Consider the following 25,149-nt stretch of genomic DNA (forward strand, 5'->3'; position numbering starts at 1 on the left):
TGTGTTAATTTAAACATATCTCAATCACATGTGAGGGAAAGTATTAAGAATGTAAATTAGGATCATGTCTCATCTAATGATCATTGAACAAAAATAGTTTTAAGAGCAACACATTCTATTTGTTCACGCTCAATGCTCAACAGAAATGTTATGCTGGTCTACTCTTTTCTTCAAGTCAGTTCAATTAATTGTGTAATGGTTGGAATTGTTTGCTTGTTTAGGCTAAGAATTAAGAACAAGTATAGCTTAAACTGATTTCTTTTAAATGCTTCAAGATGGATCATCATACAACTATATGAAAATATTCCCTGCTGTAGCAACTTCATCGAATCCAAACTAATTGCCAACCACAAATGAAACAAGATGCCGCTGGATATCGACGAAATTGATCAACCATATAACATCAAAGGTAATATTGGCCAATTCTACGAGGTTGAAAGTTTCGGCTAACAAGGAAGAAGTTATCAGAAGATAACGTAGACAGTAAAAGCCTGAATCAGAAAGTAGTTATCTTACATCAATTTTCATGTAGAAGCAGCAAAAGGCAACCAAAGATGAAAGTTAAAAAGTTTCCAGTCTATTATGTGTACAACTTAATACAATTCAAACAGAAGAACACTCTCAAAACTAAACCAACAGCAGTGCACACATATAACCTTTGCTTCTCTGTTATCACAATTTACACTACTTTCCATAACCATCACTGTTTGTGTTCATTGTGACAATTTATATCAACATTTATTTGACAAGTATCAGGTATCTTTACTAGGCAAACCGTCCTAACATCTGATTCAGGCATGCTTGCAGTCCAAAGTGCTGCTTTATTTTTGCACAGGTAACATTATGAAGTTCCCTGACTTGAAAGAGTTTTCAATCACCTGCAAGAAGAAAAGTAGGAAAGCAGACTTTTGGCATTTGCACTTACAGAAGAAACGAAAACCAAAGTTTCAAAAGAGTACAACATGTTTATGAAGTGAAAAAACACAGAAATATATCTGGGTATAAAAGACAGTTTTTCTCCTGGTTGATAACTTGGGACTCTGATACCATGCAGCATGTGTTGCTTTCTCTTGATAAAAAATGTGATGTACCAGAACCATCGACAATCCAGGTATACACCGATCAAGCAAATGGACATCATTACTATTATACAGCATGCAGAGAGATGGCCCAGCCTTTTGTCCTCGGACATGATCAAGGCAATCTTCCCAACTCAACCAAGAAATAATTTTGGGAGAACCAAAGACATTCTTTCCTAGGATCTCACATGCCATGCATATGGAGGGAGGCTTCTAGTCACTATTGGTAAATTCTGAAGACTGCTGTTATTATATTCAAGATCAGCAAACATGCAAAATCAATCAAACTAAATTCCCTATCCGATCAATTCTAATGATTTTTCTCTTCATAAATCACCTTAAACATTAGAACATGAATTCTACAATACATGCTTTTTTATCACCACTAAACGGTCAAAATCTACTCAAAATGAACAATGGCTAATCTGCACCTTTAATATTGAGCATAATATATTTCCAATTTGTGAACTTACTTTTAGAATCAAAGGGTTGCATAAGAAAGCAAGATTTGATCTACCTAATAACAAATATAACTGAATTCATGGATAATGTATGGTATATTCCTTTTTGTTTGCTTTTTATATTTTTTTCTGTCCTGCTTCATTTGTTCTTATCTTCCCCTCTCTTTGGGTTCCTTCAATCTTTCATTTGCTTCCTGCACTCATCTCGATGTTTTGAAATTAATCCTCGCAGAATTTTGTAAAGAAAAAAGAAACTTATGGTGCCAGGCACAAAGTGATGATATTCACGAGGCATCTGTCATGAGTATGCATGCATGTGCACATATCTCAGATAACGAAAGCAGCATGGATAAACAGAGTCGTGTCCGCAAGGCATATTGCAATCGTAAACATGGCTCTGATCGTAAACAATTAGGACTTTGTAAAGTAAAAGGCTGTGGCTTTCGTCAAGTGGTTCACAAATATAATAATATAATGGAACTCTGTTCTCTTAGGATTTGAACGAAGAGGATAATTCCATTATCATCTCAGATAGGGTAAACAAAAATAACATGAATGGGGCTAGTATTTAGTTTCACCATGCTAGTGAATCAAAATGATATGAGAATTTAGGTCACAAAGAGAGCCATAATCAACTGTGTAATTTCAATCATTCTCACGAGAATCGACACTGGAGCAAGCACTATCTCTCCGTATACATGTAGTCCGTTACTTTACATTAGAATTTTTTATTTCAAAAGGAGGAAATTTGGAACGGTTAAAATATACATGATATCATGGAAAAAATATCGTCTAATCAAGCTTTATTGAACAGAATATCTGGGGAAAAATTGGGGAAAAGGAGAAAAAATAGTCTCTCAAAGTCATTGTATTCAATACATTCTTTAGTGAAATGCATAAACCAAAAGGTATAATCAATAACACACAAAATTATAACGAAAGAAAGCAGCATTCATTACCTTGTCATGCACTGGGGTCATCATCCAACAGTTTAAAGTCCTGAAGTTCCATGAAGTTCATCCATGGCTTGACCCAAACTTTAGCCTCATAATGATTCTTTTTTCCACAATCATTGGTTTGAACAGTCAGGTAGTACATTTTACCTGCCACAACTTGCTCTTTTGCCTTCAATAACTGTATGAACTCAAGAATAGCATTCTGCACCAATAACACCCAATCAACTAATTGAGAACAAAACAAAAAAAAGATAAATTACGTGTAGCATTTAGGAACAAATAGTAGAAAAATTATGAGAGCACGATCATCTAGTCTCAGGTTGACCTTAATGTCAGTCAAGAAGTTCATAAAATCTTCAGACCTCATATAGGAGATTCAAAATCAATATTCAAACTGTTCATATTGATCCATTTAAAAGATTATGACATTTAAGTGAAGTAAGCCTTCACTTAACCCGATGATGGGTTAGTTTATAAAATTTCCGGAATCTCATATAGGAATTCCAAAATCAAATATCCAAAACATTTACATGCTTCAAAATATCTCTATAACATATGATCACAGTCTTCACAATTTTACACAAGACATATGCATATAGATATATAAGAATTCTTGGCATATAAATCCATTCAGCATGTAAAAAGGTTAGGATTTTGCAAGAGTTTTTCAACATTGAAGGCCTTTACTTCAAACCACAACAATTGTGATGTAAATAGTTTTGAAAGATCATGTAACATAAGTGTACCTGAGCAATATTTGATGTCTGCATAACATAAATCGATATTATATTGATGGCGTGTGCACATATACACAAGCAAATTATACCAATGGTCTAGAAAATAGCACTAGGACAATAATCAAATCCACAGCTACTCAGCTTATCTCTTTCTCCAAGCTAACTCTTTTACTTAAAAGCCAAATCTTTTTTATTCTTTTATCAATACTATTCCATCTATATGCTTAAAGCCGTATATGACACATGATCTGTTAATTTATATTTTTTAGCCTCTTGAGATATTCGAGTTAGTTGATGCATTGTTGCACAAGTGATAGGTCTTAAGTTTGAGTCAAAAGTGAATGGTCTCAGGTTTGAGTCCGTATGTGAGTAACATGTACACCATTTGATGTAATGGATTTTTTTTTACATAAATTTATATTTTTAACACTTTCCTCACATGTGGATGGTAGATGGCTCAAATCCAATATGCAAAAATTAATCAGAGATTTTTTTAATAAATATAGATTCGAGAAACCTTTCACTCAAATATCATCTTAAATTTGTAATCAATATCATTGTATCTAAAAGGTCAAATTAATAAATGAGACATGATCTATATTTTATTCTCTTAACGCTCATTCTCATGCATGGGTGAAGGGTGGTCCAACAAAACACGTGGAAATTAATTGGAGATTTCTTTTTGAAGTGTGCTCTGAACAATTTTGAATCTCTGAAATCATTTCTAACAACCAATTGATAAGGTGAAGTCTTTCCCCTTTGTTTTTCCTGACACTAATAATCCAGTAAAGAACTCTGTTTTCAGACAAAGATTAAAGCTTTAAAGAAGGGAAGCCTGTAGCCCTCCCTTACCTGCTTCTTGTTGTACTCCTCAACGGCGAAGCGAGCAAGCCCTTGGATCTCGGCGCTGTTCTGGAATCCTTCACAGTCGTGGATCCCTCCCTGGTTGCGCATCGCAGCAGCACCTCTGGTAGCTGCTTCGTGTCCAAAACTGAGAAAGAAGACCAACAGCGATGCCACAAGGAACGCATACGGATGGGCGGAGAGGGAAGCCATGAATGAACGTCGGCCTTCCACCAACAGAGACCGGAAATATAATGCTTCGAATCGCACGGTAAAAGCCAATCGTTGCAGGCTGAAACATCGAGGTTAGCTCCTAGATAATGCTCCTGTGTCTCACCCGAAGCCACCAGACAGGAAAAGAATGAAGATGTCAAGCGATTACAGGCGTCGAATGCGCTATTGCCTGTCTGGACAGATGCAGCCAATTAATAGGTAGCGGATCTTCCAAAGTGGTTTTTCTCGAGCGGTGGATTGGACCCGTTAAGAAAGTGGAACGAATCCTAGGTGCGGAATCCGCTAAGAGTGATGTGATCAGTGACGCAAACGATCCAATAAAATAAAGAGAGGTTGGGCAACCACAGTTGATTGTGTTGTTGACAGGATAAATCACAATTATTCTCTTTTATTATATGGTTGAGATTAAATTAGGCTGAGATAATTTCTAAAGTGAATTGGTTAAAGGTTCAAATTTTCATTCTATAAATTAATTACTTTAGCAGGGAAAAATCTTGATGCTCGACATCAAGGTTGTGAGATCAAATTTTATCTTCATCGATTAAATTAAAATATAAAATTTCTTCCTCATAAACCTAATTGTACTAATCAATAAGTGAGTTGATTTCGATAAAGTTATTTTTCTTTTTTCAATAAGAGAACACAATGTTATTTTATTAGTCCTCTTCGTCACTGACGTATTAAATAGAAAAGTGAGTTTCCTTCCTGAAGAACTGAAATTTTACCCACCAACGTGTGAATTGATTTCTCATGAGCTTTTATTTATTTTTTTCCTTTTTTGAAGAAAACATTATAGGGTATGGGTTATAATTGATAAATATTTAGGAGTCCTAATTAGATTCAAAGTATTTAAAAATTAAAATTAGGATTATGATTTTAAGTAAGAAGAAGAGTCCGAGTGACTTAGGATTTATTCTTTAAATTATGTTATATATCTTAAGGTCCCGAGAGTTATAGAGGAAAATAGGTGCTCTTAGGATTTAGAGAGAATTAAGTATTGTTAGAGCATATTATGATTGTTTGACCTCGAAACCAAGTCAGATCCAACCTAGTTCTTCTTTGAATTGTTCTTATGGAAACTTTATCTCATCGAATAAGGGGTGACGAAACCTATAAATTTATATCGGGGGCACTCTCGATAAATGACCCTACGAAGCTTAAATGAGTAGCTAATCAAATACATGGAACTAGTGGAATTAAGAGTGTCCTTGTATACCTTAAGACTTCTTTTTGTAATGGTCACTTGGAGCGATTTTACTCGTTTATTATGTAATTCATATGATAACGAAAGGCTTAGAATTCAACCAAAATCATCGTCACTCAGCGCCGAGCCCAAGATTGAATAATTATTTTCACATGATGCTCATCAGTGATGGCTAATTGGCCTTATCAATCAACCTACCATTGTGGGTCTGAGTGGTAGAAGACTGTTGGCTCATCGGCTATCTAGGCTGGTTGGCCTCATGTTTCAAACGTGTTGATTGAATGAGATCAAACATATCATGTGTGGAGCTGACATGTCGACCACCTCAATTTCGCCATATCACATGCCCCCCACTTCTCAGAAGAGCATCAAATTTAGGTTGAAAAGTAGAGTCAGCATAATAATCTAGGTGTATAAAAACTGACATGGTTGAGTACAATAACAAATGGCAAAGAATGCATTGGGCCTACACGGCTAAGGGTGGTAGAGATCAATGGAGAATGACGGAGAATGCATTGGGCCAACATGGTCGAGCGTGGTAGAGACAGATAGAGAATGGTAGAGAATGCATCGAGTCGACATGATCGGGGTAGTAGAGATCAATGGAGAATGGTGAAGAATGCATCGGGCTGATATGAGTAGGCATGGCAGAGACAAACATAGAATAACAGAGAACACGCTGAGTTAATATGGTCATGTGTGGTGGAGATCGACGAGGAATGGAAGAGTGCATCGAGTTGATATGTTCGGGCATGATAGATTGATAGAGAATGATAGAGAATGCACTAGATTGACATGGCCAAGTGTGTGCACATGTTGCATATGTCTCTTCCTTTGCTGAGTAGGAAAATCTAAGCAAATTTGATGTGATATGATGACTAAGCATGTATCGTACTCATCCATTGATAAGTCGACATGGCACATTCATCGTATACTGTGTGCCCCTAACGAAGATCGTGGTGGCGACATGTCCTAAGATGTTTTTGATGGTGCCAAGCACCCTATTATCTTTACCGTATTCAAAAGCCGAACGAGCAAATGGGCAACAAAACCATCATCCTTAGACACTATAAATAATGACTCTTCACTACTACTGTTCTTCACTTCAGCTCACAGTTCAGACAACCAACTCAGACTTCCTCCTTCAATAGATTCAAGGTCAAAGATGTCATCCTTGTCCTCCTCTTATAGCGCCTTAGACTTGGATAGGTCACTGGTTCCATCACCACCCTTAATGTCGACAGTAGAAAATTTATCCTCAAATGGAATTGAGTTAGCTATGCCAACAAGGACTGTCCTCTCGAAGGTGAACACATTATGTGGTGTGGCTTTGCCTTCCATAGTGGAGTCTTTCAACTTGGACACTATTGTGTCGACCTTTGAGCTAGAGATTCTCCAAGGGGTCTATCACATTCCGATCGAGTTCAAGCTGGTACTTGCTTAGTTGGGTGATCAACCTTATATGTCGCGTCGTATATTTTACACAAGACGCATTAGAGGCATGATTTTGCTTTACCCTCCATCCGTTTCTTATTGATGCTTTTAATTTTTTGAAGTCCTCACCTACCCAAATGATGCCAAAATCCTAATGCTTTCTTATATCATTTGTCAAGAAATGTGCAAGGACACACATCCCCCCAACAATAATATGTTGAATCTTGAATTTTGATATTAAAACTAATTAATGAGTTTGTTAGACTAATATGCTTTCGAGATAAAAAGACATAAGAAAATACTTTGATCATGGACTAGGACCCTCAAAAAATCAATTGTTGAGCAAAAAAGTCGAACATTATGTCAGAAAATTATCATGTCAAAAATTGGATATTAAACTAGAGGATTGGTGCTAAAGATTCAGGCATTATGTCAAAAGGATCAGATATTATCGGGAAAAAATTGACATGCTGGTGGAATAATTGATATGTCGAAGAATAGGATGATATGTTGGAGGTTCGGACAAAGTGTTGTAAGATCGAACGATATGTTAGAGTAGTGTACATGTTAAAACCTTTGTAAATGTTTCAGATATATGGTTGATTTGTTAAAATCTTAATTGAGGTCATTGTGGGTTAATTTATGTTGGTATTGGGCTGAAATAATGTCAACTTATCAAGAAAGTCATTTAGCTTAAATCCAAGCTAAATTGAGCTCGTTAGAAGGAAAAATCAATGGCCTAAATCAGGCTTAGGTAATGATACTACCAAGCCCAAGCAGTAGTACCACCTGACTCAATAGACAAGCATTGCTTATGCTTTGTTAGCCTTTTCGATGATGGTACCACTTTGTAGTATGGTTGCGACAATCATACTATTTAGTGTTGGTGATAGTACCACCCGTACCCTAAAATTTTGATAATCTAAATTTTTGATTTAGAGCTATTTATTCCAGCTTAATTGGTAGAGCATCTATTCCTTAGCTAATCGGTAGAGTATCTTTATTTTTTTAAACCAATAAAGATGATTATTTGAAATATATGAATCAGATTTTGAATTCATTTATCATAGTTATAATATTTTTGAATAGGTTTATAATGTTCTGGTGGGGACGTCAAAAATATTATAAACCTATTAAAAAATATCTCTATTTGATTATTATTATTATTATTTTATTCAAAACCAATGAGGTTGGACGATTTTTATTGGGTTTAAGTCTATTTACTTTACTCGTAATATTTTTTGAATAGATTTATAATATTTTAATAAAAATGTTAAAAAATATTATAAGTCTATTTAAACATTAAAGGGATATTACATCGGTTTAGCATAGTGACAATTGATCCAAATCGAGAGATGGATTTATTTTCCTCATCTTGATTCATACGGTGGAATGGAGTACACTAATCAGTTATCTTATCATCATAAAATATTTGAAGATTTATAAAAAAAAAAAAATAGAGATACCAGACCTGACTTTTCCGGAGAATTCATCTTTCGCTCTCGTCTCACGTAGTACGCTTGCATAAACTCTTGGGAGTCCTCTGAGCTATGATTACAAGTTGCGGCTTCTTCTCTTTCCTTGTTTTCTATTCCCATTTTCGTGCATGCATTTGGCCTTGGAAAGAGAGATGAGGCGAAGGTGACGCATGCCGTGAGCTAATGCATTGACCCCTATCATTAATCCTGCTGGGACACGCTTCCCAGAGAGAGAGACAGAGAGATGCTGCGGAGTTCCGTTTGTCGTCTCCCCCCTATGTAAAAGAATATATAGGTGACAGAGGTCAGACTCACTGGCACCATCTCTCCTGCATCGAGGGTGGCGGTGTACTAAATGGCGGGGAACAACGAGCCCTTGCTGAAGAAGAAGGTCTACTTCGACAACTGCCCGGGTTGTAAGCAAGATAGGAAGAACGAGGCCAGCCTTGGAATCCCCTATAAAGAGTTCTTCTATGTATGGATCGTCACCCTCTGCACAGGTACGCGTGTGTTCGCTCGCAGTATTTATGTTTCCCTGTTTGAGTTCTTCTATTTGTTGTTTGGTTTGTTCACGTTATTTTAGATTTGGAAAAATAAGATGGATTAGACTGAGCTATGGTGATGGATGATTCGAGATTATGGTCACATTATTTTGTTTTTTTTTTTTGTGATAATATGTTATTTCAAGACTTACAAGTCACAGAATCACCGATGACGAAGCTGTGCCCAATTTTTGTTCCTCAATCAAGGAAAAAATACAATTTGATCTGCGTCACGGCATGATCGAGGATGTTTGTGAGGTCAAGAACGATGCAAATAATTATATGGATGGTATACTTTTTAATGCAAATCTTGGCTTGGTGTCATGACAATTTGCATGAGAATCTTGGGTGCTTGTCAAAGTTCAAACGAGTAAAAGAAGCCTAGAGGAACATCAGACAGATACTGGTTTCGAAGATTATTATGTTGTCTGCGTTTTCAGTCTAAGACTAATTTGTTCACTTCATAAAGTAATAAAACCTTGAAAATTACTGAAATAGTCTTCTAACTCAATTTCATTTTCGGTCTAAGCCTAATTTGTTCACTTCATAAAGTAATAACCCCCCTAATCCTGATCAAACTACATCAAGTATTGATTAGAATGAACTCTCCCCTCAAAATGATTGGTTGGATAATGGCTTGTGTGTCTTCCCCACATTTCTCCTGCTCCATCAATGGATAATTATCTAACTAGTTTTTCAGTTTTAGGGGTATCAGACAAGGGGATCCTCTCTCACTATGTTCTTTTGTTCTCAGGCAGCAAATCCTTTCTTCACTTCTTAACCAATCTGCTTCCACAAAAAAAAAATCTGTCTTTAACATCAAAGGTGTAGATATCTCTCATCTCATGTTTGTCGATGATGTTCTTATCTCTATTAGATCTAATGATAAATCCTGCTCTACTATATCTAAATTCCTCGATTTATACACTGATCTTATAGGTCTTTCAGTCAATACTTCCAAATTAGAAATTTACTCTCCGAAACATTGCCCCCCTGACACTTATCATCGTATCACTCAACCCTTGGGTATCAAGGTGGAGAAATGACCGACGCCTTATATGAGAACTTCTGTTTCTCATTGTCATCTCTCTAAACCTTTCCAAGATAAACTAATTGATAAAATCACCTCTAGGATTCAAATTTAGCAATCCAACATGGTACTTCCCCATTCTTACCGAAAATCTCTTCTCTACCTAGGAGTTTCTTCTAGTGAGACACTAGATCTCATAGAAAACTCAGAATCCTTAGTTGGAATAACATTACTTCCTCCAAATCTTTAGGTGGTCTCGGGCTTCGAGACCTCTCGATTATTAAAATCCTCCCTAGGAGCCAAACGTATGCTCCCTATTGTTAATGAGGACCAAAGTCTTTGGATCGAAGTCCTAATTGCCAAATATGGTACTCCTCACCCTTGGAAACTTTCCTTCAAAAACACTTCTACTTGAAAGAATATTTGCTTAACCATTGAGAATACCAAATGTGGCCTAGGAAAACTCATCAGATCGGGTTCTAATACTGCTATCTTGCGGGATCCATGGATCTCCAATGTTCCACTTTCAAAATGGCCTACTTTATTTAACATTAATGCCATTGATTGATTCCCTTATGTTTTTGATCTCATGGTTAATAATGATTGACACACTCCCATTATGATCGAATTCTTCCACCCTCATTTGATTAACCTGATCACTAGAATCCACACCCCTATAGAGTCCGATGATGACAAAGTGGATTTGATTCTCTCACTCATCTGGAATAATTACCTCGAAAAGCTTATATAATTTTTTCCAAGATAGGCATTTGAACCAATCTATGGAATGAGATGGTTGGGCAGATATGTGGAATCTCAATGTTCTTTCTTGGATTAAAATATTTCCATGAAAATTCTTATGAGGCAGACTTCCTACCTCAGATTGGCTCTGTAATGTTTTACACTGTTATCTCAACCCATGTCCAATTTGTCAACTTAAATATGATACTATTAAACACATCTTCTTTAAATATCACTTTTTCCCCCGATATTGGGATCTTTTCCAAACATTAACACACTACCAATTTCAACATTTCAGCACTTGCTCTTCAGGCTCTTGGGTCTAAGAGGAAATTGACTTAGAGAAATCGTCATCTAACCATTTGAAATCTCTTATTGCCACCTCCTTTTGGATGCTTTGGAAGAACAAAAATTGAGATTCTATTCAGCAATTGCCATTCTTCCACTTTAAACATATGGTGCAGAGTCCAAGCCGTAATCAGCAAGCAAAAAATGGGGTCTAAACCACCTGAGGACCTATGGGCTCCCCCAAATAAGCTTCCCATATCCCTTATCCATCGCTACATCCTGGAAACAGATGAGTCTTGTTCCCCTAACTTTGATCTTGCAGGCACTGGTTACACTGTCAGTTTTGTGGCTGGCAACAACTTAGCAGCCAGATACAACACCTTGCCCATAATGCCTTGCAAGCTGAATGCTGTGCAGTTTCTGACCACCTTCACAACATTTTGATCAAGATGGACTCTTTACAATTGGTCAACATTTTTGAGGGAGCAAAAACCCTATCTGGTGGCTGGAAAATTAATGTAAAGAAATAATTCTTCTTGCTAATCATGAAAAAGTGAATGGGTGGATTCACATATCCAGAAATGCAAACTGAACACGTCACAATCTTGCCACCACTGCGGAATAACCTGCTCATCCTTTTCATGGAGTGGGATTTTTGTAATACCTCCTCATTTTAGGGGTTGGACCTATAATTAAATGATAATTCTTTCTTTCAAAAAATTTCATTGTTATGTAACATTGTGAAATGTAAGCACATAATGGCAATGTTCCTTTGAAGTTTCATATTTAAGCTGGTGATGGTAAAGTCAATGCTTGCTTCACTGATCTTTTTTGGAGCAGACCATGAGAAACTAAAAGTCTGATCAAATCTATAAAAATTAATGGCATACCTAGTGCATGAGACTCCCGTCAATGCAGGGTCAAGGGAGGATCAATGTATGTAGCTTTACCTCTAAACTTAAATAGGCTATTTCTATGACTCGGACCCTAGTATCTAAGATTGCAAAGGAGCAACATTATTGTTATACCAAGGCCTGCCCTCATCTAATTAAAATTATGATTCAAGTAAAATTTTATATACCTAAAATGTTAGTGGTGGTGTATTTGACTCACCTACCAAAGTTGCATACAACTAAAATGTTAGTGGTGGTGTACTTGACTCACCTACCAAAGTTGTATACACCTAAGATGCTAGTGGTGATATACTTAACTCACCAAACAAAGTTTAACAAAGTTGAGGGTTCATTTATGCAGAAGTATTAATCTGATGATTATTAAGGGTTTGAATCCTCAACCTACAAGTTTTATATCTAAAACATTATTTAGGTGGTGGTGTAGATTCAATTACCTTTGGTCCTGGATCAAAACCTGTCTTTACCATTTGTAAAAAATATATTCTTTTTGAAAAGATGAAATATTTTACTTAAGCAAACAAGTGTAAAAGCAGCCCCCATTATGAGAGCATGAAAAACAATTAAGAAATTAAACAACTAAACAATTAAACCATTCACTTCTCAAAATAGTACATGTTTAGAAGTCCTAGCAAAATTAGCTATCTATTGAAAGCCTTGTTATCTGATCTATAAAAAGGTGTAATTTTGAAATTGATTAAACATTCCAAAACATACAAGCATGCATAGTGTCAATACCCTGTCTAGCAAACTCAAGAATGTTTGTAGTGGTTAAGCCACACTGGCCTACATCAATCCTCTAGGTCTTTTGACTCTTTGAGGTCACTTGTTCCACTACTTGGTCATCTTTTACTAGTGGAAACAATATCGATGACAGCTAACACTCCTCTTGAGCAACAACCTCCCAACAAGAGATAAAGACTCATGATGAAAACAATAAAAAATTCTTTCAACTATTATAGTCAACTCATAATATCTTATATATAATAAGTGCAAAATGGATAGAACACAGGCAAGTGAAACCACTTCATATGTTAGAGCTAGATAGGGTTAAATCATACTATTGAACTAACATAAACTTGTGAAACATACGCAAGAATACTCTCCTTTGACACTTCTTGACAATCGGTGCTACAGCCAGACCTAAGTGGTACTACGGCTATGCCATGTAGGAGCTACTTCTAGAGCATTGCTTGCCTTGTAACAACAATGGCTAAGGCTTATTGTGATTATAAATTTAAGGTCTTCACAAAGCAATTGTAGTGTGGTGTGGCAGCCCATTTCTAATTGAATCAGCCTTGTACTAAATAAGATAAATGCAAAACAAAACCTGCAACTTGACTCTTCATCTGCTCATTCAGCATGTCACAGTCCTTCGTGCTATGATTCTTTTGTTAACTTGCAAGTATTTGATGTTCTTCTAATTTGTTCGTTAGTGGTTTGCCTTGTCCATCATGTTTCACTCGTGATTCTTGATCAGTTCAGGTCTTGACGAAGACATCTAGATGTACCATTACTTTAGCTCCTACTGAGTTAAGCATCAACAAACTAAGGATGTCAACAAGTCCAATCAAGGTCCTCCTCTTCCTGAACATTTAACTTTATCCATAATTCCATTCCATCCCCTCTTCCTCCCCTTCCTCCCATATTATTAAACCCTTGTAGTTGTGAACCCTCTTTATCTTGTCCTCCTCTCCATCTGGTCCTCCATTTCTCTGAACCCAATTGGATCAAGATTTTGAGGGAGTATTTGTTATTTCATAACTTTTCAAGTGACATGATCATAAATAATTTTAATATGTTTTGCTAAGATAAAGTAGCATCTTAATTCAGTTTCTAGGATGCAACCAAACAACAGATTTTTCGAAGAATAAAGTGTACCAGATTTTACACAGTTTGACTTTATGTCTACTCTAAGTTGAAAACAGAAAAAAAAATCACAGTATCATAGTGGAGTATATAAAAGATCCATGGCTTTCTCTCAAATCAATAAACCCCTATTTTTCATAAATCTCTCTTTCTTTTATTTTCCTCCAATGGGTCTCTGCAAAACCCTATCCATGTACAAATAAATGGGTAAAATTCTTTACGGGGTGTAGTCATCCATTAAGGTAAGGAGTGCCAAATAAGAAAGAAATTCAAGTGACATTGTGACATTTGGATGTGCTGTTATGGAAACCAGTGATAACCACATTCGGCACAATTGTTCAATATCTTCAAAGAAGATTAATTTATGAGAGGGTGAAGATCTGGAAGTAACGGGGAACACTTGAGGTTTCAGATTTTTGAGTTTGTATAAGACCTTGAAAATTTTGGGTATTGATTGGACCAAGGTTCGCAATACCGTACCGTACCGGTATTTCGACCTGGGCTCGGTACCGGTACGATACGGTATACCGAGCGGTACACCCAGGTGTGCCGAGTACTGTAACACTGCTACAGTGTTACAGTGCACTCGGACCGATAACAGGCGGTCCGCGTACCGACAACCTGTCGAACCGGTACGTACCGCCCGTACCGGGCGGTACGGTTCGGTACGGCAGACCCTGGATTGGACCTTGTTCTGTCAGTTAACTTTACCTCCCTTATGTCTGAAACATTGTAATTTGTTGTGTAGCTTGTTAGTTTGGCTGCTTTCTCTCAGTATATTGGTAATCTGGTGTTCTAATATCTCTCCATTTCTTTGTTTTCTTTTTCAGCTTTGCCAATATCATCATTGTTTCCTTTCTTATATTTCATGGTATGTATAGTAAACTAGGATATCCACTCCGCTCATTATTTTTCTATTTACATTACTATTTGCAGAGTCATGTCATAATTTTATTGTGATAAAAATGAATTTATTTGTTTTTGGTTAACTTTGTGTTCCTTGTGATTGAAGCTTGTTCTCATTCATTTCATAATAGATGGATACGAAGTAAAAGTGAAAGAGCAAATAAGTAGGTTCTTTTCTGTTTTTTTTTAATACTTCGTTTTACATTCATCATCTCTTTTATGTTTCCACATTTAGCTATTATTAGATACAACTACTAATCACATTTACCACAAAATGGTTCTTTGACTAATCCTTAGAATTGGAACATATATTCCTTATATGTAACATATTAAGGTGCATTGTATGTTATTCTTGATTCTTTACTTGTTGTAGTCAATTCCACCCCCTTTTGATGATTTTCACATCTATTTGCCTCCTCCTTTTTTTACAGATTACTTATAATTTTCTCTCCTGCCAGTGAAAGAGTTCTTCAAGCAATGATTATACTTTATCACCCGTTCTAAGTAGAACCACATACCAAGGCACATTATCTTCTTTTTCATTTCTCAAGCATGGCAATTGCAGCAAATGCAACAGTTTTTTCACCTTGAAGTTTTTATGCGATCTATTTCTCTTGTTTCTCCTAAACAAGGTGCGCAATTTCTAATAATACTGCCCGATACGGGCGGTATGTACCGGTCCATCAGTTTATTGGTATACAGACTGCCCGTTACTGGGCGGAACAAAAAAAAAAAAAAAAAAAAAAAAAATATATATATATATATATATATATATATATATACATATATATATTATTTATATATAAATATTTTATAAAAGGCGACATCGTGTCACCTTTTTCGGCAACGTTGCCTTATATATATATATATATATATATATATATATATAAACGAGACAACGTCGCCCCGCATGCGAGAAGGAAAAGGCGACGTCGCCGAGGCATAAACAATAATCCTGACGTTATACCGAACGGTATATATATATATATATATATATATATATATATATATATACCGAGCGATATACCGAACGGTACATCGCTCGATATACAGTTTTGTATCGTACCGAGTGAATGTCGAAACTCCGGTATGGTACGAAATTACATACCTTGCTCCTAAACATTATTTTCCTTTTTCTCTCCTTGAAAAAATCCATCCTTTGCAGATATAGTCATGCATAAACAATAATCCTGACGTTACCCTTTGTGGTACAAATCCGGTCCCCTAAGTGCTAGATGAAGTGTAAGTCATATTTATTACATTTTGGCTGGTTTTTTCTTGAATTCTTTCCTCAGTAATCTTCAACATATAAACAATATCCTGGTTCACTTGTTCATCACTAGGACTTGTTTTAGTGTAGCACTAGACTCCTGGTTGACATAGTGGCTTGATATGTTGGCAATCTGATAGACAATGAGTAATGGGAACATTAGAATGAGGATATATGAATAATCATCAGTGAATATTTTTCAGAAATTATGAAGTCCAGATATTATATTTTGACATAGATGTTAGTCATGCAATTATATAATTTAAAATTTGACTCATTTCCTTTTTCATTTTGTTCTCCATAGATTAAAGACTTGCATGTTGCCAAAAGAGAAGAAGATATTGGGTTTTATGCAGGGTTTGTTGGTGAGTGTATTATAATTAGCACAAGAAAATTGCTAATGTGTTTCAATTAATTGTTTACTATGTATTATCAGTAAGCTTCTACTTTGCACCTTACTAGATGTCATTGACATTTTTTTCCTCTGGATTAAAGGAGCTTCATTTATGGTTGGAAGAGCTTTAACTTCCCTATTGTGGGGAATGGTTGCTGACCGATATGGAAGGAAACCTGTTATAATGCTTAGCATCATCTCTGTGTTAGTAGCACTCAATGATTTTTTTGTCGGTCACTTTCAACTAGAAAATCTTGTGGAGGCTTTTTTTTCCCGTTATTCTCCTCTGTGTTCTCTTTACTGTTTAATGTTGCTAATTCAGGATCATTTTCAACACTCTGTTTGGGCTGAGTACAAGTTACTGGATGACAATTACAACAAGATTTCTACTTGGATTGCTAAATGGTTTAAGTGGTCCAATAAAGGCATGTAAAGAGTAGATGCATCATTGATTTTGTTTCCTTGAATATAGTGGCATATTGAATTATGTGCACTTTTGAGATTACATAATGCACCTGACTTTCTCTGCAGGCTTACTCTATAGAAGTTTGTAGGGAAGAATATCAAGCTCTTGGAGCAACACTAGTAATATCTCTTCATTCAATTATTGTTTCAGCAAGGTTATCCAGTCATGTATGATTCAGAAAGTTATTTGTGGCTGTTACTTATTTCAGGTATCCACAGCATGGGGTATAGGTTTGATAGTTGGCCCCGCTATTGGGGGCTACTTTGCTCAGGTGATTCCTCTACAAAATTATTGTAAATACATCCATCCTCGTGTCATTAGACTGGCTACATGTTTTTGTCCTCTGTTGCTTGGTCATTTTATTTTCAGAATTAGCATAGAACATTTTTTTCTCTATGTAATAGCTGACTTTAAATAAATTTCATGTATGTTTACTAACTGGAGTCATTAGTTGTAGGGAGCAAGGATTGCATTTCCTCCTAAAAATGATAATTAGAACATGGAACATAAATTCTGGATTAGATGTTAATCACAGGAAATTTTACATGGTTTGGAATCCTTCGGGTTGCCATAAAAATAATTCTATGATTAGATCTGAAAAGAGGAAAATTTTATCTTAAGCAAGAAAGACTGAATATGTGGGAGGGCAGGGGGGCATCTGTCATTTTTGGGTTTACCATTTATTTAAATGATTGATGCGAATAATTAAATATTTTCTTTGATGAAATGTACTTGTAACTTGTAAAAATGAGAAATATTTTTTCTAGCAAAGCAACATTAAAGTTCTATGATGTAGGACCATTTTAATGTATTATTTAGGAGGAATTTTACAAATATCCTAAGCTGCAACATAGCAATATCTTCAATATATTTATTTCAGTTTCCTAGATTGCCCATGGAGAATCAAAAAATGAAACCAACAAAGAAAATGATCGTAGAAATAAAAGTATAATTGATTGAACTTTCATTACAGTAACTAAGTTCCATCATCCTCCAAAAGGTTCATTTTCTAAATCATATCTGAAAATTTGTCTTCTTTAGAGAATGAAAGAGTAAGTTTATTTGATTTGATGTAATTATAATCTTTTCTTATTTTTATTTTTTTTCTTTTATACTTATGATTTTTAAAAAATTATTATGAAGATATAAATGAATCAGCATATATATATATATATATATATATATATACACACACATTATGACTTCATTATAATATATTATGATATAAGTGGTATGAGGCCATTTCTTTTCCAATATTATGATTTCATTTTTCATGTTTGAGATGTGCAAATGTGTGAGCTTCCATTCTTAAGTTCCTCCTTGAGTTAAAGTGAGTATGATATTTATTATTTACTAACAACTATGAAATCCTAGATAAAATTATTTTCTTGATACCAAGTATACATCTTATTCAACATTTTTAGTATATTTTATGAGATCAAATGTTAAAGATTTTAATTTAGCTAAGATAGAAAGCATAATGATTTAGATACTATTAGATGCATTAAACATGAAGATATACTTGTTAATGATAATGAAATTTAAAAAAAATTAAAAATTTTAAAAATATTTTTATAAATTATTTAATGAATATTCTATAAATGTCTTAGCTTAACGATAGATACTAGTATAGATTTAATAATCCTAGATTTGTTCATAAAATTAGAGTTAGTGAAGTAAAAGCAAGGTACTCAATTTCAATGTGTGCCACTCGGTACGGGCAGTATGTGTCGGTCCGAGAGAATACCGGTACGTACACCACCCTCTACCAGGTGGTACCAGTGTTTTGACCAGTACCAAGGCATACCGACCAGTACTGGTAACACCCCAAATTTTGATCATTATCGAGGCTTACCAGTCGGTACGCCCTAACGTGGTAGGTGGAGGTGTTTTTAAGGTTTTAGGGTGCACCATCGGTACGTCTTGGCATATCGACGGTACATACCGGTACGTCGATACGGATTGATATTCAAAACCCTAAGTAAAAGATGTCTTTAAGAAGATAAAAATAACTAAGAGTGTGAGATTTTATATCCCTATTGAAGTTTGAGAAAATCTAGGAGGCTAGGGAATAGATTAGTTAAATAGTTTATTTAAGAAAATCTTAAGATTCAGAAAGATACTTGATGAGTACAAAAAGAGTAAGATACCTAATGAATATAAGAAGAGCTTTTTAGTGTCAATTTATAAGAATAAGGATGACATAAAATAATATCCTACTTATAGACGAATTAATATTATGAGTTATCAAAAGTAAGATAAGACTTGAAACAAATATCTCTTAAGATCATTTAGTATTATGCTTGGAAGATCAATGATAAAAACCATTTATTTATTAAGAAATAAAAAAGAAAATTATATATTATTTTTATTAATTTAGGGAAAATAATAGAGTTTCTAGAGATTTATTATAGTATATTTTAGAAAAGAAAGGTATATAAATAAATTTTATATATATATATATATATATATATATATATATATATATATATATATATATATATATATATATATATATATATATATATATATATATATATATATATATATATATATATATATAGGGAGTGTATATAGTGAATTTTATATATAATTACATCAAAGATGCGTATAAAATCTTTTGGTAAAAATTTAGGCATCTTAGATAAATTACTCAACAAGATAGAGAGTTTGATGAGATTGATTAAGATATTATTTATTGAATATAAATAGAATGATTAAAACGATAAAGGGATAAGGAGTCTTTTCTGAACATCAAGTACCTTCGAGATTAAAAAAATTATAAGATAATTGTCAGAATAATAATGCTTTATGGATTTGAGTATTGGATAATTAAAAACAATAATAATTTATTAATGAGATGAGAATATTAAGGTGGATGTGTGAAGTTAATAAGAGAAAAAAAAAAAAATTATTCATGAACAATTAATTATCGTTTCGATAGACGATAAAATGAGAGAAAATCATTTAGTATTGCATGAACATATAAGATTATGTGTTGAAGAGATCTATAAATACATAGTTAGAAGAGGTGAAATAATTACTATTAGTATTAATGTGATATAAGGAGAGATATAAGAAGACCTAAAAAAGATTTTAGTAGAGACTATAAATAAAATTTTAAATACTTTTAACTTAACTAAACATATAACTTTTTATAAATTTCAATAGCGGCAAAAGATCTATGTAATAGATCTCATAAAATACTTGGGGCTTACGATTTTTTTTATTATTGTAGATTTTAGTTTAGCTTAGATCAGGGTCTGTCGTACCGAGCCGTACCGCCCGGTATGGGTGGTACGTACCAGTCCGAGAGTACTGTAGCACTGTAGCACTGTACTGTAGCACTCGATACAACTGGGTGTACCGCTCGGTATAGCGTACCGTACCGGTACCGAGCCCAAATCGAAATACCGGTACAGTACGGTATTGCGAACCTTGGCTTAGATGATCTCTCATCTAGGCCAGTCAAAGTTTCAATTATATAAATTTGGAATGAGATCCTACAAGCAAAAGCATATGATGCGAGAGCATTTTAATATATAGTCGAATAAATCTTATTGGTTTAGGAAAAACTTTGGTTATGTCAAAATTGTCAAATGATAATATCTTTCAAAATTCTACTTTATTTACCAATCTTGTGCAAAGAGAAAGAAAACAAAAGACAACTAAAATAAGACAAGTCTTAGGTTGACTGAAGATTTAAAGAAAATGAAAGGACTCTGGTCTTGCATTTAATCAAAACAGATATAAAAATATATCTTCCCTAAAAAAGGAAAGAGGAAATGATTTATATATTTTGATTTATGAGATGTAATTTTGTTAGAATATTTTTCCTTATTTTTATTTTCTTTTATTTGATTGAAAATTTTGAAAAAAATTAAGACTTAAATCTCACATTTGATTGAAGATCTTATCCTGATAAAGAAGTTTCTTCTTGATAGAAGAATTTACAAAGAGGAATCCTATCAATTATATATTTTGTCATTAACAAAAATTGTTTGGTTAAACAAATATGGAAATCTTCTCTAAAGAAGGAAAGATGAAATGATGGTTATGTTTGATTTATGGAGTATAATTTTCTTTATTGTATTTGCTTTGTTTTTTAAATTTTTTTCTGTACTTGGGGGTCTATGAGAAAGGAAAAATGAATCATAATTTTAACACCAGAGAATGGATGGAATATGGATGAATTGATAAATAAATGAATGAGTTCACTTCCCATAATATGTCTGAATGATATGACCATCGCATGTCTTTCTTTCTATGGTATGCATTCATCATAAACATGCAAAACAGGTGTCAGACATTCATCCCTAATGTGGAGTTTCTTCTAAAGCTAAAACAAATCTGATATTTATCCCTTTTTCCCTATTATCTTTCACTATTAGATGAAAAGTAATTAAATTTGGTCAAGAAAGGTGAGGTGAAGAACCTTTATGTCATAATTTGGAACCCTGCCCTTGTAAGCTTGCTTGAACTTGTGCTGGTTAGGATTGGCCTTTATTGTTTTATCAATTTATCAACTTTAAAAAGCTTTACTTTTTTTTGTTAGAGTAATTTTGTAGTATTTATCATTACTTACTGATTCAATTGTTGTGTGTCAGCCTGCAGAAAAATATCCCGAGATATTTTCTCAAGATTCCTTCTTTGCAAGGTACAAGGTGGTTCTCCTCAAGTCAAATATGCTTACCATGTACTTATGTTTAATTATGTTTGTACAATATTTTGTAGGTTTCCTTACTTCTTGCCCTGTCTTTGTATATCACTCTTTGCTGTTGGAGTTCTCATAGCTTCTGTATGGCTTCCAGTAAGTTAACCATTTTAATTATTTTGTGTTGTTCTTTTATAGAAAAAGAAATAAATAATTACTGAAAATTTGGTCTTCATCATATATTTGTTCCTTCATCATACTTTGTTAAATCAATAATTACTGAAATTTTTCATCACCTCCTACTATGAAATCCATAATAAATCAAGTTCATGTGTTTCCCTCTTGGAACACTAATTCATCTATGCTTTTAAATATATTAAATATGTTTTTCTCAAGAAACTACTGCATGGAAATGAGATCTTAAAACTTGAAGGTCTTTGAAATAATTTACTATAATAATGCTTTTTGAGTGCAATATGTGATAGTATCATCTATGGCTCATGATCCACATAGATGTTTTGCATTCTTCAACACCAATTGATTAGTTGTCACTTAATTTATTTTATTTAAGAATTTATTTTCACTTATTTTCTCAAGGAGTACATCTGGATCTTTCAAATATTAATTCTATGTCATAAGAATTAAAATAGGACAAGTAATTGTCAAGCATGTTCTTAAGTAATTTCCTAATGAGTCAACTATTGTGGTTAACATTGTACACTATCAAAGAGGTCTCAAGTTCAGCTCACTGTGGGTAATCTATCAGCCACATTTCTCTCCATGTGTGCCAGTCATACATATGTGAGAGGTTTTCAAGTCTCCTCTTGGGCCAGTGCTCAGGTGTCAAGCATTTGCTACCATTGATGTGAATATCAGGTGGATGAAGTAATGTTTATTCAATCTTTTTATTCTTTTTTTTGGCTGAATGAAAGTAAACTTATTAATTACTTAAATTAACATCCAGTTCACCAGCAGTCCAGGAAGCGGAAACCTCCAAACATGACAGCATCATTGGTAGCTATACCATATTTTGCTAGTTTATCAGCATCAATATTCTCTTCTTTACAATCATGGTTGAAGAGACATTTATTATATTTGGTGATGTACTAAATCCACTTACCAAAATCTAAGGATCAAAACTTCATCTGATAAATTATGGAAGTGCTAGCTTGATGAAGACTTTGTTAGATCATAATAAATAGTAGAATCAGAATCCGTTTTCACTATTTACCCTTTGGAAACAAAAAAAATTCTTACCTTCTTCGATCCATGTATCAGCAGCCGAGAGCTACTATCTTCACTCTTGAGGGCCTGATAAGCATGTGTATGAATGACACCACTGGCAATGACAAGATGAATTGGATTGGGTTGCTTGGGGATTGGGATTGGAATACAAGCACGATCTGAGAAAATAATTTTAAATTTTAAATATGAAATTATAAAAAGCATTGGTGAAGTTATAAAATCTGAGAACAGAAAATTATTATATGGTAAATGTTTTTTTATTTTATAGTTCATAAGATATCTAATTTAAAAAAAATGAAAAAATAAATTATAAAACATAAAAAATATGAAAACAAGAAAGGAGAATTCACGAAAAAATAAGTATGCAATATTATATGTGTGTGTGTGTGTGTGTGTGTGTGTGTGTGTGTGTTGTCAGATACATATATTAAATAAAATAACTCTTATACAAATTTTATATAAAGATAAAAAACTTTACATTTGCCAAAGATGATCACTGAACCTATTGTGACCCTAATACCTCTCTAGTCACCATGTAAGTGAAGTCAGAGATAATGCAATTTTTTTTAAAAATAGCGTGGAATGAATTTAAAATCCATTGACATCTCCCTTCTGTACCAAAACTTCCTATTCCATGGTGATGGATAACAAACTTTGAAATGATGACGAGAGATATGGAAAATAACAAAAGCACTATTGTCTAGTATGATATGGTATAAAAATATTTATGTCTTTGATAGGGAACTAGTACATGGAGCAGGGTATGCTGGTTGGTACAGGGCCCGCTATACATGGTACCAATTTCTACCAGCTTAGTACTGCCTGGTACAAGTCTTGTATCAGGTGATAACCATGTTTGATGGCAACGCTATCCAACTAGCAATTGTAGGGCTTTAGGGAGGTTATAAAATGCCTCTGAAAACCACAAATCTACCCTTTCTCTTACTCTCTCGCTCTCTCTCTCTCTCTCACTCATTTTTTCTCTAATCTCTCTCAAAATTCACTTAATTTTCTCTTAACTGTCTTCTTAAGTAATTGAGTATCATTAGGGGAGGTTGATTGCTGCAGGAAGAGTAAAACCAAGATCCAGTCTGTTTCTTCTTCAAATCAAGTAATTTTGAACCTAATCTCTAAGTTTTAACATGCAATTAGGATAAGTTATGTTTGTTCATGCATGCCTGGACAAAATTTCAAAGTTTAGATCTGATTTAGGGTTTAATGTAATTTTTAGATTTGGTGGATCTAAGCTAGATCCATGAGGATCAAGCATTAGGTTGGATCTATGACTAATAGCCTCTCCTACTCTATTTCATTATAATAGTTGATAATTTCTATTCTTATTATTTCTTTGTTTTCCTATTTTCTTGTTTACCTATTTTATTTTTTCTTCTTTGTCTTCTTTTTATGCTTTGGAATCAGCTAGAATTAACCAAAATTGGTTAGCCCTTTGAAATACCCAAAAAAACCCAGAATTATAAATTTTAATATAATTTTAATTAGATTTCAATAATAATAAAATCGAAATATGGTTTATATACGGAATTTATATTTTTTTATGTTGAGGAGTAACTTTGTAGCATGTTCTCCGTTTATTGGACGTTGAATCATCTATAAAGATACAAGCAATGTTAGATTACATATTGAAACTTATAGATTTAAGCAAATTAGGTAATAAGTAAAAGTATACATATATATATATATATATATATATATATCTACTTCTACCATAAAAATGAATGATGAGACTCCATAACCGTCAGATCGAGTTCCTTGAACCTATAAATTTATATGTCAATATAGTATATTTGTCGAACCCAATCTAGAAAATTTTCTCTTGATAGTGTATTGGTAAAAAAAAATGCTATTGGTGTATCAGTGTGGTAAAGGTTATTGCCTGATCATCATGAACAACACGTGTTTGTAGAGCCTCTCGAGGCAAATATAACTATGGCTAGTATATCTGGGGAGGTTGAAATACACCAGAACTTCTGCTATCACTACTAATCTTATTGTCACTACTACTTTTGTTTCATAAGAACTAGCCTCGAAAAGAAAATAACTAACCATCATCATACTACTATTGGCCATAGGACCCTCCATAATATGATGGCTGCAAATACAACGAGCTTCGATTTGTATCTACATCGTAGAGGAATTGTCGTATCTGCTCGAAGTCATCAACTACCTTCTCTTTCTTTCAATCCTTGTGAGTATAAATGTTACACATGATTCTCCTCGAGCTTTGTAACATGTATCTTGGGTGGTATGCATAAAATGCTCCTTCTTGGTCCAAGTCTCACCTAAAGACTATGTAGATAGAACCATTGATTGGTCGGCATCGATGCCGTCATCAGTTGAGGCACTATTGTTGATATCACTACTACCTCCATGGACCTCACGTAGTGAA

The 25,149-nt window shown here is 34.1% G+C and overlaps 2 protein-coding genes across 6 annotated transcripts in view; one reads left to right on the forward strand and one right to left on the reverse strand.

Moving 5' to 3' along the window:
• Positions 1–555: 555 nt before the first annotated feature.
• LOC135675506 (cysteine proteinase inhibitor A-like) lies at positions 556–4,408 on the reverse strand. Its single transcript, XM_065185713.1, has 3 exons — positions 4,086–4,408; positions 2,500–2,698; positions 556–878 (listed from the first exon to the last, which is right to left on the reverse strand). Exons 1-2 carry the CDS (start codon positions 4,287–4,289, stop codon positions 2,504–2,506), a joined length of 399 nt encoding a protein of 132 aa, XP_065041785.1. The 5' UTR covers positions 4,290–4,408; the 3' UTR covers positions 556–878; positions 2,500–2,503.
• A 4,262-nt stretch (positions 4,409–8,670) lies between these two features.
• The window catches only part of LOC135675508 (protein ZINC INDUCED FACILITATOR 1-like), a 46,497-nt gene continuing 30,018 nt past the window's right edge, over positions 8,671–25,149 (forward strand). Inside the window, exons 1-9 of one of the 5 annotated variants that reach the window (XM_065185719.1) lie at positions 8,671–8,926; positions 14,638–14,678; positions 16,288–16,348; positions 16,479–16,581; positions 16,700–16,802; positions 16,909–16,962; positions 17,052–17,114; positions 21,451–21,500; positions 21,578–21,653. In XM_065185719.1, the coding sequence (XP_065041791.1) occupies positions 8,782–8,926; positions 14,638–14,678; positions 16,288–16,348; positions 16,479–16,581; positions 16,700–16,802; positions 16,909–16,962; positions 17,052–17,114; positions 21,451–21,500; positions 21,578–21,653 (696 nt within the window). In that variant the 5' untranslated portion in view covers positions 8,671–8,781. The remainder of the gene's footprint in view (positions 8,927–14,637; positions 14,679–16,287; positions 16,349–16,478; positions 16,582–16,699; positions 16,803–16,908; positions 16,963–17,051; positions 17,115–21,450; positions 21,501–21,577; positions 21,654–25,149) is intronic. The other 4 variants (XM_065185715.1, XM_065185714.1, XM_065185716.1 and 1 more) reach the window with 4 other exon arrangements.

Source organism: Musa acuminata, chromosome BXJ1-6 (assembly GCF_036884655.1).
Source record: "Musa acuminata AAA Group cultivar baxijiao chromosome BXJ1-6, Cavendish_Baxijiao_AAA, whole genome shotgun sequence".
NCBI lineage: Eukaryota > Viridiplantae > Streptophyta > Magnoliopsida > Zingiberales > Musaceae > Musa > Musa acuminata.

Excerpts from the sequence above, each read along its gene's own strand:
- LOC135675506 (XM_065185713.1), bottom strand. The coding sequence starts at position 4,289 with ATGGCTTCCCTCTCCGCCCATCCGTATGCGTTCCTTGTGGCATCGCTG. Across the intron at positions 2,699-4,085 it reads AGGAGTACAACAAGAAGCAG|AATGCTATTCTTGAGTTCAT; the intron begins GTAAGGGAGGGC and ends TTATTGGTGCAG.